The sequence below is a fragment of the Schistocerca piceifrons genome, chromosome 3, assembly GCF_021461385.2.
Source record: "Schistocerca piceifrons isolate TAMUIC-IGC-003096 chromosome 3, iqSchPice1.1, whole genome shotgun sequence".
In the NCBI taxonomy this organism is placed as follows: domain Eukaryota; kingdom Metazoa; phylum Arthropoda; class Insecta; order Orthoptera; family Acrididae; genus Schistocerca; species Schistocerca piceifrons.
Genome location: NC_060140.1, coordinates 112223829 through 112241394, shown reverse-complemented (window position 1 = coordinate 112241394; position 17566 = coordinate 112223829). Strand labels below are relative to the sequence as shown.

Below are 17566 nucleotides of genomic sequence, written 5' to 3'. Positions count from 1 at the left end.
ATGAAAGCTCCTTCACTTTAGCAAAAACAGTTCTCTGGAAAACTTCAAAACCAATATTTTTCTGTAAACTTGTGAAAAAGTTGAGAATAACCTTTTTCTTGCCTTTTTTTTAATGGTATTCCACGTGCATTTTTTCACCACAGAGCAGCGAGCAGCATCAGCTACGTTCACACTGCCTCTTAACAGTGTGACAATCAAAGCACAACAGTACAAAGACTGTGACTGTACATGAGTTTTTAAATAAAAGCTACTTGGCTACAGCATGATTAAGAAAAGCTTTATGGCTGTGTTGATGGCTAATACACGAGGAGGACCTACTTCCGAGAGCAAAATACCCCAGTGTATGTGTGCTAAAGCTGCTGACCAGTCATTACGTTTGTGTTTGTCAAAGTGGGATTGGTAAATTGTAATTGAAGTCAATAAATTCCACTTGTTTTCAAGGAAATTGGAGTATGATGTTTTTGTGACTCTCTCTTTATCAGCTTCAACCTATTATCCTGTTTCGTGTTTGTAGAGATTGTAGGTTGAAGTTGCTGTGAGCCAGCTGGAGGTGATGTATGAACTGTTAGCAGTGTACATACTCCAGTCTACCCAATTGTCAGATCTAAGAGTCATCCAGAGAGTAATTACGCAAGTACAGGGCTCAGAATTATTGACTTTGCTGTAGCGAGAACTTTTAACTGTTTCTTGTGGCTCAAACCAAGTCTGGTGACCCTTTATTTAGATTTATTTCATTGTCTAGCTGTGCAGAGAATTTATCCAGAGCTGCTAATAAACATTTCTGAGTAAATGTGAAGAGCAGTGTCACATAATGTGTCTTGTATACTACCTGTAGCAAAGAGTGCATGAATTCTGACCTTGGCTGGGAGTGGAATTTCATACAATGATATGGAAGCTCCGAGAATAGACAAAAGGAATGTCTCACATTCCGGGTGATGTAGAGGTACACTGGTCATACTGCAGAATACAGTGTAGGGAAACACATACAAAATTGTAGTGGCAAGTTGTGCATTCCTAATAAGAGCTATGCAAGAAGCCTAAAACTGTTTGACCTTGGCAAAAGCCCCATCAGAAAATCCTTGAAATCTCCTGTTTTCTGTGAAGTCAGTGAACAGTTTTAAAATTTTTCCATTAAGTATCATGTAGATTGGTCCGCACGGAAACTGAAGACAATATTGATATTCAGAAAATGCTATGTTGCACTCGAGCCAGTGACACCAAAGTTTACTATCCATCTGGATACCCAGGAACTTCACACACGACGCCTCATCCAGTATATGCCCATAGATACCAACTTTTGGTGTCTGTAAGTCACTTCTAATTAGTTTGGAATTGCAGAAGCCTCTGCAGGGAGGCCAAGACATATACTTCATAATGGTGTATGTGGCTAAAAATTTGGGATTGGTTAATGGGATTTTGCAAGATTTGCTATTAAGCTGTTGACTATGAAACTGTTACAAGCCTGTTCCATTACTCTCATGACTATGTCTGGTATGGATGTGTCCGAGCCCTTAAACCAGTATACATGCGTCATCAGCAGATATTAGTTTCTGAAGAGTTCCCCAATGTCACTGGTAAATGATTTGTGTAGACAAAGAACTGGAGTGGGCCAAGGACCAAACCTTGTGACACAAAACATTTAATGTTTCTATACTCTGAAATTAATATTATTCCTGTGAAATCGTTAGCTAATGTAACCCTCCATTCTCTGCTTTGGGGAATTCTCACAATTCAGTATCAATTTTCAGATGGCAAAAAAAAGCTCTTCGATGTATAGTGGGTTTATCTCCTAGGGATACATGCAGGGAACATTTAAAAAAACTTAACATCATGACAGTTCCTTGTTTGTACATCTAATTTTGCTTATTACATGTAAAAGAAAACATAGCTCAATATCCCCTTAGGTCATCTCTCCACACCCATAATACAAGACGAAACAACACAATTGATCTGCCTTACTCTAGATTGTCCAAGATACATAATAGTTATAAATATGTAGGCCTCGAACTGTTTAATATGCTCCCTAAAATTGTACAGACAGTATCTAAAAATAAATTTAAGACAACATTGGGTCAATGGCTTAGAGGCAAAGCATTTTACTCAGTTGATGAATATAAAGATTGTAATATGGCATATTTGCTGTTTTAACTTGGGGAAAGGTACCTCTGCCTGTAGTAGGACCTAAATTTGGAAAAACAGTATCTAACATATAGGCATAATAGACCTATTTCGAGTGCTGTATATTTGTATCAATATCTTACGATAATGACATAGTGTTATCAGCATGTATATGATAATGACATAATGTCATCAACATGAATACTCCCCACTTAATATAAATTTGTATCATGTTTTCTTTTTTATTGTTAAATTAACAATATATAAAATGTGTGCTATTGTACTACACTAACATTCATAGGATTTATATATACATTGTTATAAAAATATACTGTATTTGAACTCATTGACGAAGCCCATTGTATAAGAAAATACCGAACGGCTAATAAAGATTCTTATTCTGTTGTTAAAATATGATTCCATCCATGCTTGGGTCAGATACATAATGCTACACACTTTTAATTTCCCTACTAGATTTTTGTGATGTACACAGTCAAAGGCCTTGCCAAGATCACAGACAATGTCGACTGGGTAATTTGTATTGTTACTTGTATTAGAACTGAGTTTGTGAGAGCATATATTGCATTCTCAGTAGAGAACCCTTTATGGAACCCAAGCTCATCTGTTGTTAAAATGTTATTCCCGAAAAGATGGCTCTGTGGTAAGCAACTTCCCAAAAATTTTTGTGGACTGGGAAGGAGGGATATTGGTCTATAATTAGAGGTCAGTTGCTTATCTCCACTTTTATGAATTGTTGTTACTTAAATATGCTTCAGTCTAGTGGGAAAATATCTTGACTCATCAGATTGTTACAAAGGTAACTCCAAAGTGGTATTACCAAGCCAGTGCACTAGTTTTGTACTTTGGCAGAGATACTAAAATTGCAAGAAGAGTTACTACTTTTTAGTGACCTGGTTATTTTTGTGAATTCTCGAACAGATGAGTTGGCAATACTGATACCTTTTGGTGGAGTATGCAGTGCCTGTCTAAGTACTTTTATCTGCTTTTAAGGACAATTTATTATTTCTGTATTTTCAGCTTGTGTTAGGAAAAATTCATTGTCTCGCTACTACTGTCATTTGGGAGTTCAGTATCATTTGCCTTTCAGAATTTACTCATTTCGTGCTTAATAATGCTTCAAATTCTACTTTATTTGTTCTAGGAATTTTAGGTTTCTGCACCTAGTATATGGTTTTTGTCTTTTTTGTGACATTCAGAAGAATTGCGCAATACTGCATGTAGTACTCAGTGTACTGTTAGGAAATAATTACGTAATTACATATTTATTCACATTTTTCATGCTGTAAATTCCTTCTGATGAGTGTAAATGTACTCCAGTATTGATTGGGTAGATTTTCAGTACTACCAGTATAGCTTTGACAGGAGTCGTATGAAAGGCCTCTTTGTACGTGCCTGATGATTAAGCTACAGTTCTCAAATCAGAGCTGATGTGCTTGTACACTAACTGCGAAGCCAACTACGGCATTGAAGACAGTGTTTTGATATGCCTTAATGCCATGTGATGATAGCTTGTAATTCATGGTACCTTCTCCCACAAACGTGCATAATTTTCACTGGCTTTTCTGTGAATATCTTAATATGTGTTATAAAATGCCTGCTTTCATTGAATCGGACTGCCAGATATCTGCAGATGTAGCTAAGTGATACGAAAGTGCTATTAGTTTTAATTGTTGGGTTTCTTGTCCGAGATAGCTGACTTTTCAGTAGTATGTAGATTTGTATGCTGCTGTGATTTTTTTTAAAAAAAGATCATTTTATAAATTTGACTGATAATTGGTATTTGGGTGTTACAGGCCGTTCAAGTTTTATGTTGGAGCTACGCAAGGCATCTTCAGCACTCCTGGCATTACAGACAAGGCTGACAGAGGCTCGTGAGCAACAAAATACCTTGGTGGCCAGTGTAGAGCAAAGACTGAAATGGGCAGCAGGTGCTAACCCTGCATTAGCTGAAGTGCTGGCAGCATTTGGTGAAGCAGTAGCAGCTGCCAATGAACGTATGGCACAAGACCAACGTCTTGCATCGCTGATAGGTTCAACTTGCAATGCTCTGCTACATCATGAAGCTCTCCGTACTCGAACATCAGAAGCAGTCTCACAGGATGCTGCTTTCCTGCAGGTATTAATACTTTCATAACGGACTTCCATTAACAATATCTTTAAAACAATCAGCCGATTGATTACTGACTATTTTATCCTTTTCCTCCTATTTAATACTTACTGCAAGTTATTAACTCATTCCTTTGGAAAGTCCAGGATGGAATAATAATAATATGAAGTGGATAGATTGCTAGTAACCACATAGACACATTGAGTCTCAGACAGGGACATTGAAAAAGACTGCTAAAATATTAAGCTTTCAGGCAAAGCACTGGTCTTAATATTTAGCACACTTTTTTCCACTGTGCCTGTCAGTGACTATACATCTCTTCTGCGTGGTGAGTAGCAACCTGTCCTTCCCATGTTGTTGTTAACTCTCTCCTTTGTTAGAATGAACTACTTGTTGAAGATTTTTAAGTTAAACTTCATTGAATAAAAATAGTTGGTGTGGATACACAAGTCAGTCATGGCATCAGTTAATAGAAAATTGATTGAAACCTAGTTTAAAACTGAAATTTTTACCCAGAGAATGTCGTATATTAGATTTTGAGAATGTGAAACAAATACACAAAGAGATAGAGCCCCTCTATCTCTTTGTGAGTATTTGTTTCACATCTTTATATGAGATTTTCCATTAATCATTAGATTTTGAGAATGTAAATTTGTGTTCTCCAAACATTATTTCTGTTAAATAGTCACTGTTTTTAAGTACAATGTCGGGTCTGATTTTGGGAGGAAAACCCACTCAACTCATGGTTCAGTGAGCAATCTGCATGTTGCTCCTTATTTGCAGTGTACAAGTGTGGCAGCTGGGAGTGTATAATGTGTGGCCTTTCCTGTAATTATCTCATTCTTGGAAACTCCTGCCACATATAATAATCAAATGTCATGCATTAAATTTTTATGCAAAGGTCATAAAAACTTGTGCTAATAAATTTTATTGTTATAAATTTGTGATTAAATTGGTTCTTTTTAATTATTCAATGGCATTCATACTTTTGTGGCAATGAGCCCTGTTGTTGTAAAGGTTGGTGTGATAAACAAGTGATAGCTCTAAAATTAGTGAAATTCTGTGTACAACTTTATGTATTTAAGCCAGATAAGTGGCTTCTTATTCTCGTTGTTGTCTGTTGCCATCCTATAAATTCTATCATCACTATGAGAGATTGATTTGAGCAGAGCATTCTTGTCCTGTGCCGTAAAATGTGTCTGTGCGAGGTGGCATAGTAGTTAGCACCCGACTTGCATTAGAGACGATGACTGTTCATCAGTGTCTGACCATCGTGATTTATATTTTCCAGAATTTCCCTAATCGCAACAGGCAAATACCAGAGTGGTTCCCTTGAAAGGGCACTGCCAATTTCATTACATATTCTTGAAACCATCTGAGCTTGTCCTCCATCTCCAATTACCTTGATGTTAACAGGACATTAAACCTTAATCTTCTTTCTTCCTTCTGGAAAATGTGGCTGTTTTTACCAGACCTCTGGACTCCAACCTCCAGCCTCTACCTTCTAACCGTGAAAATCCCTTGGTTGCAGTAGTTTTCCTTGATTATGAACAATTCCTAATTTCTTCTTGAATCATCCCTAGAATACTTCCAAAAATCAACTCTAGCTTTGACAAAATTTCAGTATAACTTAACAATAGTTTTTTTCATTGGTCAAATCATGCTGAGTTGTCATTGGCGCAGATTGGCAGAAATACGCAATGTGCGCTCATATACTGTAGGTGTGTGGACTGTTGGTATCTGTGTGTGAATTTAAGCTTTGCTTTTACCTTCAAATGGTTATATATTTATAAATTATTTGGATATTACAGTTTGTGCGTGTGTAATTTTCAGCTGCTAGAGCAATGTGAGAAAAGTTGTATGCTGGCAGCTAGCTGTAATCAAACAATTACACCAGCAGAAGAGAACTTGGTGCAGTTGCTTCCTCCAGCAGGGCCTGTGGACCAGGCATGGATTCAGGATATTGAGATATGTATTTCAGGTAAGACACTATTTGCAGGTGCCTGAAGAATAATTTTTTGTTTTCATTATGGTAAAAATGGGCACTGTGATTCTCAGGTATAGAGACTGAGCAGTGAAATTACCCAAAAAACTTCATTATTTATTTCCGTGTTGGATCGTGCACAAGGTGTTGTAACTGGTTGAGACTTCTTATCAAATCATCAGGTGATTTGAGTATGAGCATCTCTCGTGGCCTTCTCAGTGGTTCTTTGACTAACTACTAGGTAATGTATTCAAATGATATGATGTTTTGTTTAGAAGTCTGAACTGGTTTATGGCACCATTTGTGTACAGTGAGGCTGAAAATGCAGAATGCCTAGTTTGCGTTATACTTCAGGCATTGAACTTACTTCCATTATCAAGTAGCATTTATTTACTGTTTGTTCATTTGATTATGGTTAGCCCACTGGACTCACATTCGGGAGGACAAGTATTCAGACCCATGTCCGACCATCCTGAGTTAGGTTTTCTGTGATTCCCTTAAAAATTGCTTCAGGCAAATGCCAGGCTGGTTCCTTCAAAAGGGCGCAGCTGACTTCCTTCCCCATCCTTCTCTCATCCAATGGGACAGGACCGATTACCTTGCCGTTTGGTCCCCTTCCCCCAACCAACGAACCAACCAACCAGTCGTCTCCCGGTTTTTGTATAGACACAGTTTGCTCAAATTGATGCCTAGATGAACAAAAGTATTTCACTTGAAATCAGTATGTTAGCTGACATTCTAGTTCATTTTGAAGATAATCTAGTATTCAGAAGTAAGGACTAATAATTGTTTTGTACGACTATGAGCCGTACTGTTTTTTTGCTTTAATTTAGTGCACGGCAATATAATTAAAGCAGATTTTCTCATAATCGGATTTTAGTTTGATAAACAAAAGTTACAGAACTAATCTAAAACTTACTATGTGATAGTTTGTAAATGATATCAAATGTAATCTTCCTGTAGTCATGTACTGGAAGAAAATGAGATGGAGTGTATGTGACTGCATCAAGTTTACAGTAGACAGTTTGTAAATGAACACATAAACAGCATTAGATTATTTAAGTTACCTTTGTTTTCAATATAAAAAAGCATACCAGAATAAAAAATAAAGTGTAGGAAATTTATCACAATATTTTTAATTGAAACAATAAATAATAATAATAGTGTACCCCACTCAAGGTTACTACAGATATTGGAAATATACAAAGTAGATCCTAAATTAATACAGCTCCTAAACATAGTAATGAAAAATTGGAAAACCACACTTAATATCCAAACAAATTCAAATAATATCACATCACAGCCAATACAGATTAAGCGTGGAATATACCAAGGAGACTCATTAAGTCCTTTCTGGTTCTGCCTTGCTCTGAACCCACTATCCAACATGCTAAATCAAACCAATTATGGATATAATATTACTGGAACATACCCACATAAAATAACACATTTGCTATACATGTATGATCTAAAACTACTGGCAGCAACAAATCAACAACTCAACCAATTACTAAAGATAACAGAAGTATTCAGCAATGATACAAATGTGGCTTTTGGAACAGACAAATGTAATAAAAAATAGCATAGTCAAGGGAAAACACTCTAAACAAGAAGATTACATATTGGATAACCACAGCGACTGCATAGAAGCGATGGAAAAAACAGATGCCTATAAATATCTAGGATACAGACAAAAAATAGGAATAGATAATATAAATATTGAAGAAGAACTAAAAGAAAAATATAGACAGACTAACAAAAATATTGAAAACAGAATTGACATCAAGGAACAAGACAAAAGCTATAAATACTTATGCTATACCAATATTGACCTACTCATTTGGAGTAGTGAAATGGAGTAACACAGACCTAGAAGCGCTCAATACACTCACACGATCACAATGCCACAAATATAGAATACATCATATACATTCAGCAACAGAAAGATTCACATTAAGCAGAAAGGAAGGAGGAAGGGGATTTATCGACATAAAAAACCTACATTATGGACAGGTAGAAAATTTAAGAGAATTCTTTATAGAACGTGCAGAAACTAGCAAAGTACACAAAGCAATCACTCATATAAATACATCAGCTACACCATTGCAATTTCATAACCACTTCTACAACCCTTTAGATCACATAACATCAACAGATACGAAGAAAGTAAATTGTAAAAAGGAAACACTACATGGCAGGCACCCGTATCATCTAACACAGCCGCACATTGGTCAAGACGCATCCAACACATATCTAAGAAAAGGCAATATATACAGTGAGATGGAAGGATTCATGATTGCAATACAGGAACAAACAACAAACACCAGATATTACAGCAAGCATATTATTAAAGATCCCAATATCACAACAGATAAATGCCGACTTTGTAAACAACAAATAGAAACAGTAGATCACATCACAATCGGATGTACAGTACTAGCAAATACAGAATACCCCAGAAGACAAGACAATGTAGCAAAAATAATACATCAATAACTTGCTATACAACATAAACTAATAAAACAACACGTTCCCACGTACAAGTATGCACCACAAAATGTACTGGAGAATGATGAATACAAATTATACTGGAACAGAACCATTATAACAGATAAAACAAACCACATAACAAACCTGACCTCATACTCGCCAATAAAAAGAAGAAATTAACACAACTAATTGAAATATCCATACCCAATACAACAAATATACAGAAGAAAACAGGAGAAAAAATTGTACCCTCTCCCTTAAAACCCACATCCTTTCGTCTTTCCCTCTCCTTCCCTCTTTCCTGATGAGGCAACAGTTTGTTGCGAAAGCTTGAATTTTGTGTGTATGTTTGTGTTTGTTTGTGTGTCTGTCGACCTGCCAGCACTTTCATTTGGTAAGTCACATCATCTTTGTTTTTAGATATATATTTCCTATGTGGAATGTTTCCCTCTATTATATAAAAACAAAGATGAGGTGACTTACCGAATGAAAGCACTGGCAGGTCGATAGACACACAAACAAACACAAACATGCACACAAAATTCAAGCTTTCGCAACAAACTGTTGCCTCATCAGGAAAGAGGGAAGGAAAGGGAAAGACGAAAGGAAGTGGGTTTTAAGGGAGAGGGTAAGGAGTCATTCCAATCCCGGGAGCGGAAAGACTTACCTTAGGGGGGAAAAAAGGACAGGTATACACTCTCTCTCGCGCGCGCGCGCGCACACACACACATATCCAGCCACACATACAGACATATTTAAAGACAATGTCTGATATGTCTTTGTCTTTAAATATGTCTGTATGTGTGGATGGATATGTGTGTGTGTGCGAGTGTATACCTGTCCTTTTTTCCCCCTAAGGTAAGTCTTTCCGCGCCCGGGATTGGAATGACTCCTTACCCTCTCCCTTAAAACCCACTTCCTTTCGTCTTTCCCTCTCCTTCCCTCTTTCCTGATGAGGCAACAGTTTGTTGCGAAAGCTTGAATTTTGTGTGTATGTTTGTGTTTGTTTGTGTGTCTATCGACCTGCCAGCGCTTTCATTCGGTAAGTCACCTCATCTTTGTTTTTATATACTGTTTCAATCTGTCCATTTGCTGTGTTTTCTGTTTCCATAGCCTTGTATAATATTACATTTTTGTAAACACTTCCAGATAAGGCAAAGTCATTGCAGGAACAGATAAGCCTTCTTCAGGAAACTGTTCTTAAAACTCAAGAGACAGTAAAAGGAAAACTTCTATCAGTTAGGGAACTTCAAACAGTCCACTTGAAACTAATGCAGGATGTCCGTAGTTTAATGAGGTCAATGACAAAGGTATGTTGCAAAGATAGTCCTTGTGGATTTCTCATTACATGGTTTTTGACCAAATACAAATGGTGTTCTTAGTAACATCTGTTCTGTGTGTTTGCAGTTTGATGATTGCCCTCTGGTTGGTTTAAATGACTATTTGGCAAATTATCGATATTTCTTGGAGCAGTTTACCAATTTTGTAAAGGATTTATCAAAAGAAGATTTCACTGTTGAGAGAGTTTTGCAAGCAAAAGAAGAAGTTGACTACTTTGGAGAGAAAATAGGTAAGTTACTCTTGAGAATGACTCAAAAATTTATGTTTTAGCTGGTAAAAATTAATTAAATACATGTGTTGCGTGCTATAGCATACCACTGAAAGTAAGTGTCCATTTTAAGGACATACCATGTTTTGTTTTGTTTCCGGGATCCAAATACAAGCCGGGAGCTTAGAGTCAAGTGCAAAGCAAATGGAAAGTCTGATAAATGGCACTAGGAGCCACCACAATTAAATTTTGCCGTCAGATATAAGCAGTGCTATGCAGGTACAAGGCTAAATACAGGTGCCGAAACTTCTGCATTATTAAAAAAGGAGGATGGAAGACAAGTCTAATTATCTCTCTATTGAATTTTAATATATCCAGAAGTTCAGTATTGCTCATTTTATGATTTGGTAGCCTTTTGAATATTTGTAGCAACAAAAATAAATTTTATACAAATATCAACAAAGCATAAGGCTTCAGTTTTGTTGCATAAGTTAGTAAGCTGTGGCTCACTCTAATTTCACATATTGTTTCATCGAAGTTTGTGAAGTTTTTGTGTTTTGAACCATAATGAAGTGCTTTCATTTTTGTGCCAAATTGAAGAAGAAAGTTACTTCTTTTGCAAAAAAAAAAGTTCTAATTGTGCTGCAGGTCTGCAGTATGGAACTGATGAAAGCAATGTCAGATGATGGCCATTGCCAAGAAACAAATTATGTAAAGTTCCAGTAGCAGGAAAGCCTTTAGTGGGCCAAAATGTGGCCGATTTGTGCTCTTGAAGTGAGTTTGTTAACCCTTTGAATGTCAAGGTAATGATCTATCGTCACCCCCTACTGTCGCCAATACTGTCAGGGTGCCAATTTGTCGGTACTCTGCATCGTCTTGTTTATCTTACAGAATCGGGCGTTAGATGGTGTTGGCATGCTGATTACAGATGCTCTTTGACTCAAGCTATGTGTAGGTCGATAGCGATCGACAATTGAGCATTGTTTCGGTGAAATATTAGCCTTTGATTATTCCGCTTTTGCATCGCATGTGTATTAACGTTGTGTTTCGCAGTGCATGTTTACATTCTGTTGTTGCATTCTACGTTCTTGTTTTTGTGCAGTACTGTTATTTATCATTGTTTCTGTGTGTTTTTCTTTACATTAAGCATTTACAGTTTGTTTATTCTCTCCGCTTATTGTGAAAAATGCGACCTACGCCAGGCCACAACAGAGGGCTTACCGACGAAGAAATTTGTGAACTTTTAGAATGTACTAGTAATACAGTGTGTTTTAGCGAAAGTAGTAACAGTTCAGAAAGTGACAGTGATTACTTGACGATATTGTGAACGAAAGTGAAGACAAAATGGAAGATGTACAATACACTGAAGTAATTGCGCCTGAAACACTACAGCCACTACAACATCCATTTCAAGAACTGCCAGGACCAAAACATATGCCTCCAGCAGGACTCCTGTAATAGAATATTTCAATCTATTCTTTACTATAACGTTGCTGCAGCTTATTGTAACTGAAACAAATCACTCGGCTAAAGTTTGTAATTAAACATGCTACATTGTCCAAACCGTATAAGAAATGGAAGAATGTGACAAGTACTGAGGTGAGAGGTTTTGTTGCGTGCTTACTAAATATGGGACTCAATAAAAGGCCCACAATGCTCTCATACTGGAGCACAAAACCCTCACAGACATTTCCATGGTTTGGCAAAATGTTTTCTGCCCACCGATTTAGGCATTTTATGAAATTCTTTCATCTTGTGGATAGTCAGAAATGTCCAGCACCAGACCATCCTGATTATGACACATGTATCAGGTACCAGCCATTGGTAGATCATGCTAATAATATATTTAGACGTCATTACACCCCTCATGAACAACTTAGTATTCATGAGAGTCTAGTTGGCACTAAATGTCACACTTCCCTATTACAGTATTTGCAACTGATGATCCTCGTGGTTCTTCGGGTTTGAGAAAACTTCCAGAGAAGAAAGAGTCAAGATGCTGTGTGTGTACTAGTGAGGGAAGGAAAAGAAGGTCAAGAACGGTTTGCAATAGATGTAATAAGGGGTAGCATGGTGAATGAATGTTTTCCTAAACACAAATGCTAAGTCATACTGTAGACACGGAAATTCTGTAATGTTCTCTTCAAATAAATAATTATTATCTTTCTAAATAATAACACAAATTTCATCTCCCTCATGTCATTTTACTCACAAATGTGTGTACATTCTATGGACTGTAGTTAGCCTTCTTAAATTGAAGCACAGTGTTGGATATATGGAATCAAGGTCAAATTTATAATATATATATATATATATATTATTTGGGCTGTCACAATCAAATTCATTTGAAACATTATGATGATCTGTGTAAGCAATAATATTCTACATACTTTTAAGGATAAGTGGTAATTTTTTCATATTTTTAAAATGAATACTTTATGATATATGGCAATTTAAATAGAACGTAGCAAAACAGTATAAATACATGTGACATTTTTAGCACACACCACTCCAAATCAGCTGACTGCAGAAGGGTTAAGGAACAGCATCAGAAATGGCTGGCTTTGAACGCTGAAATTTTATTTTAAAAATTAAGGCACGTGAAATTGCAAAAAAAATCTAAAATTTTAAGGTTAGCTGCAACTGGATTGGTCTTTTTATGAAGTGCTGGGATTTTTCACTTCAGAGGTGAACTTTGAATGCACAGAAGCTGCCAAAAAATTACAAAGAAACTTTTGGAATTTCAGCACTTCATAATTAGGCAGTGCACTGAAAACCAGTATCTTTTTGGACAGAAAGAGGTGCTGATCAAACTCCCATATATTTTGACATGCTGCAAATTGTACAGTTGAAGCCAGAGAAAGAAAAAAAAAGAAAATAATATAAGTATTCACACATCAGGGAATGAAAAACAACGGATGTATGTCAAGCTTGCTTGCACAGTCATAGTTTTCAAACAAAATACTTTACCGAAATCTGAAGTGTTTCCAAAAACTGTAATTGTGCGAGCAAATGAAAGTGAGTGGGTTTTGGGGGATATGGTGCTGGAATGGATTAGGCATGTATGGCAGTGTTGTCCTGACAGAATACTTGATTTACTCGAAGTACTGGTGTCACATGCATATGCAGCCCATACGAGACCTGCAGTAAAACGAAAATTATTAGAAAGCAAAACAGACGTGGCAGTAATTCCAGGAAGAATGTCAATTCAACAACCACTTGACGCCTGTTTGGATCAACCAATCAAGGACAAGTTTAAACACATTTACACAGACTGGCTTTTGAAAAAAAGACAGACAACCAACACCAGCAGGATATGTAAAACGTGAAAATTTGGTATAAGTGTGCCAGTGGATTGGTGATGCGTTGAAGTGTGTTCCAAATCGGGCTGTGCAACAGGCATTTAAAAATGTTACATATCAAATGTACTAGATGGTATGGAGGATGATACTCTGTACAAAGAACTGAGCACCAAGGAATCAATTTATGATGATTTCAGAATTATCAAATTGATATTTAAACATTCCGTAAAATTTGTTTTATAAATGTAATAAAATTGTGTTTTATATTTCCACTGTTAATTTCTCAGTTTTGTCATTCTTATTTTGTATATGTTGCAAGCCATACATTTAAAGTTAACTATGAAAATTTGATTTGCAAGCCTGTGTATACGTCAGTATGGACGACGTTATGTCTTGGATGTTTTCCTACCCGTGACCAGATGGATCCTATCAATCATAAATCCTGTACACTCTTCACCCTAAGAATGTAAACATTACATGCTGTATCCTTCAATGTTCTTCATTTAAATCTTGTCCACCTAACAAACTCTAGTGAGACAATGCCAAACACAGAATAATACACATATCACGTAATGTTTACGTTGACATAATTCTTGTGCTGAATAGCGATACAGTCAGAAATGGAGCCTGACAGCTGACTGCTAGTGTTGATTTTTAAAATGTTCTATGACTATATATTCTGTACAGACAAGTTGCACTATGTAATCAAAAGTATCTGGACACCCCCAAAAACATGAGTTTTTCATATTAGGTGCATTGTGCTGCTACCTACTGCCAGATTGGGTGTTACTTGTGTCATACGTCCGTGTGTGAGATTTCCACACTGCTAAACATCCCTAGGTCCACTGTTTCTGATGTGATAGTGAGATGGATACGTGAAGGGACACATACAGCACACAAGCATACAGACCGACCTCGTCTGTTGACTGACAGATACAGCCGACAGTTGAAGAGGATCATAATGTGTAATAGGCAGACATGTATCCAGACCATCAGACAGGAATTCCAAAATGCATCAGTATCCACTGCAAGTACTATGATAGTTAGGAGGGAGGTGAGAAAACTTGGATTTCATGGCTGAGTGGCTGTTTATAAGCCACATATCACACCGGTAAATGCCAAACAACGCCTCGCTTTGTGTAAGGAGCATAAATGGCGGATGATTGAACAGTGGAAAAATGTTGCGTTGAGCGATGAATCACAGTACACAATGTGGTGATCTGATGGCAGGGCGTCGGTATGGCGAATGCCTGGTGAACGTCATGTGACAGCGTGTGTAGTGCCAACAGTAACATTCAGAGGTGGTGGTGTTATGGTGTGGTTGTGTTTTTCATGGAGGGGGCTTGCACCCCTTGTTGTTTTGCATGGCACTATCACAGCACCTAAACACCTTCTTGCTTCCCTCTATTGAAGAGCAGTTCGGGAAAGGCGATTGCCTCTTTCAACATGATCTAGCACCTGTTCTTAATGCATGGCCTGTGTCGTAGTGGTTACATGACAATAACATCCCTGTAATGGATTGGTGTGCACAAAATCATGACCTGAATCCTATAGAACACATTTGGGATTTTTTGGAGTGCTGACTTGGTGCCAGGCCTCACCGATCCACTTCAATACCTCTCCTCAGTGCAGCACTCTATGAAGAATTGGGTGCCATTCCCCAAGAAACCTCCAGCATCTGATTGAACATATGCCTGCGAGAGCGGCAGCTGTCATCAAGGCTAATGGTAGGCCAACACCATTTTGAATTCCAGCATTACTGATGGAGGGCACCATGAAATTGTAAGTCATTTTCAGCCAGGTGTCTGGATACTTTTGATCACATAATGTATGTAGCTTTAAGTGGTGAAAGAGTAAATTAATCTAAAAGACACCTTGGTTAAGCTTGACTGAGCTTACAACTTGAACCCAACTATTGTAGCTGTAACTTCATCCATTCTACCTAATTGGTATCTCATGTTAGAATGAACCAACTCATTTTTTGGCTGTGGCTTACATTCGAATAAATACAGTAAAAACTAAGTTATGGTAACCGTGTGTTGTGTTCGTGATCTAAATTAAGGAGGAAAATATTTTAGCACCATTCATAATTTTTTTCTTGTACAACAATTTGTTAAATAATTAAGGGACATATGAAGATTTAGGTCATAAAAGCAGCAATTCCTTCTCTAAATATACTGGATTTTAGTTTTTGCCAGTCTTTCCTTGTTTGGTTATTTCTAATAGTATGGATCAAATAGCGGTAAGGATTTTCTTATATAGATCTTAGTTTCATCTATCTTAAGATATACTTGGCAGCAAATAGTGATGGCTGCAGTATTTCCATAGCATTCTGGATTTGTCTATTTTCAAGAATGTCATTGTAGCAAACTAAATAAATATTAAGAGGGGAGGGGACGGGAGGTGTATGTATTTAATTGTACTGCCTGCAGACTAAGGAAATGCCACAGTTGTCCTTAATGCTACCGCGTATCATTATGAAACATTGTAAGTTTTGGAAGATAGTCCATGCAAAACTGTGGAACATGATCCCACTTCATCACAACAAAGCTACTGAAGAATTCTGGCATGCCAAACAATAAGATAAAGTGATCTCTCATGTTTTCCCAGAGTGAGTGATTGATAATGAGCTCCTTGGTGTTAAACTGAGTTTTTTCGATTTGCTGCACAATATTTTGATGAGCGACCCAACCATCTTCTTCTGGTGCTGCGAGGGGCAACTATCTTTCATCAATATCTTAGTTAAGACAAGACCTGGTGGGTCCTCCGGCCATAGAGTACATAGGAAACCCACACACATTGACCTCTGTCTCCACGCCTCAAGCCATCACCGTCAATCACAAAGAAATTCGGTGTTGAAGACTCTGGTCCATAGAGCTTGAACAGTTTTAGACAAGGAGAGCCTCACCAGAGAATTAAAACACCTACTGGTGTTCCGAAGGAATGGGTACTCAAGAGCATCAAGCTGAACAAGTGATGCAGTTAAAATTGAGAAACCTAACAAAGATGATAGCACTGAGAAAGAGAAGCCAAAGATCTCTTACCTGCCTTACACTGGCCCAATATCTGGAAAGATCAGTAGACTCCTAAAGAAAAATGGCGTCCAGTATATTTCGCTCCCTTCAGTTAACGTAAAAAGTATTCTTTGTAATGTTGAAGATGGTCGTGGTCTCCAAAAGCCAGGCGTATATTGCATTCGATGCAAATGTGACTTTCAGAACAATCGAGGAGAGATGCAAGTAACATCAGTGACACACCTAACTAAAATAAACAAGTAAATCAGCTGTCACTGAACTCTGCCTCGAATATAATTATAACATAAAATACCATGAGAGTCACATCATGGTGCGAACACAATGTCTGAGACAGCATAATTGAGGAATTTGTCAAAATAAAGATGTTGGAAAACATAAGAAACAAGGACACATGTTTAAATTTAAGTAACACTCAGGGCCTGCAATGAACTTATTGGAACCTCACAAACCATTACAATTATCAGAATTAGGGGGTATTTGCGTTTTATGGAGTATCAGTGCATGGTCTGTAAAACAAAAGAACATCAAAGAGAGCAGTGGATGTCGGGAACCGAACTCTGCTTTAAATAGCAGTGGGAGATCAATTATAGCTCGCCGTCTGGTTGAAGTCGAGGCGGCGAGCACACATAATAGCAAAACTCATAGAAGGCAGCTGGGTTGGTCATCAAAATATTATGCAGAAAATGGAAACAACAACTTGGCTGAAAACCTGGGAGCTCACTATTAATGAGATAAAGACTCGGCAAGCATGATCTCCTAGTCCACCAAGCCTGTATGGTTTGCCTGAAATTCACAAAGAAGGCATTCCATTGTGACCCGTTGCTCCATTGTGTGATTTGACCAACTAAATAAAGTACTAAATGGCCTACAGAAATATCCTAACTGTGACAACAGAGGAAGTCACTGAAAATTTGAGACAAAATATAATTGTGTTGCTGCAAGAACTCTATGAAACATGGA

At 37.4% G+C, this 17566-nt stretch overlaps 1 protein-coding gene across 1 annotated transcript in view; it reads left to right on the top strand.

Moving 5' to 3' along the window:
* LOC124787604 (serine/threonine-protein kinase SMG1) overlaps positions 1 to 17566 on the top strand; it is a 393945-nt gene that overhangs the window by 360384 nt on the left and 15995 nt on the right. Inside the window, exons 48-51 of the mRNA XM_047254356.1 lie at positions 3933 to 4255; positions 6080 to 6227; positions 9870 to 10030; positions 10128 to 10290. Of these exons, the coding sequence (XP_047110312.1) occupies positions 3933 to 4255; positions 6080 to 6227; positions 9870 to 10030; positions 10128 to 10290 (795 nt within the window). The remainder of the gene's footprint in view (positions 1 to 3932; positions 4256 to 6079; positions 6228 to 9869; positions 10031 to 10127; positions 10291 to 17566) is intronic.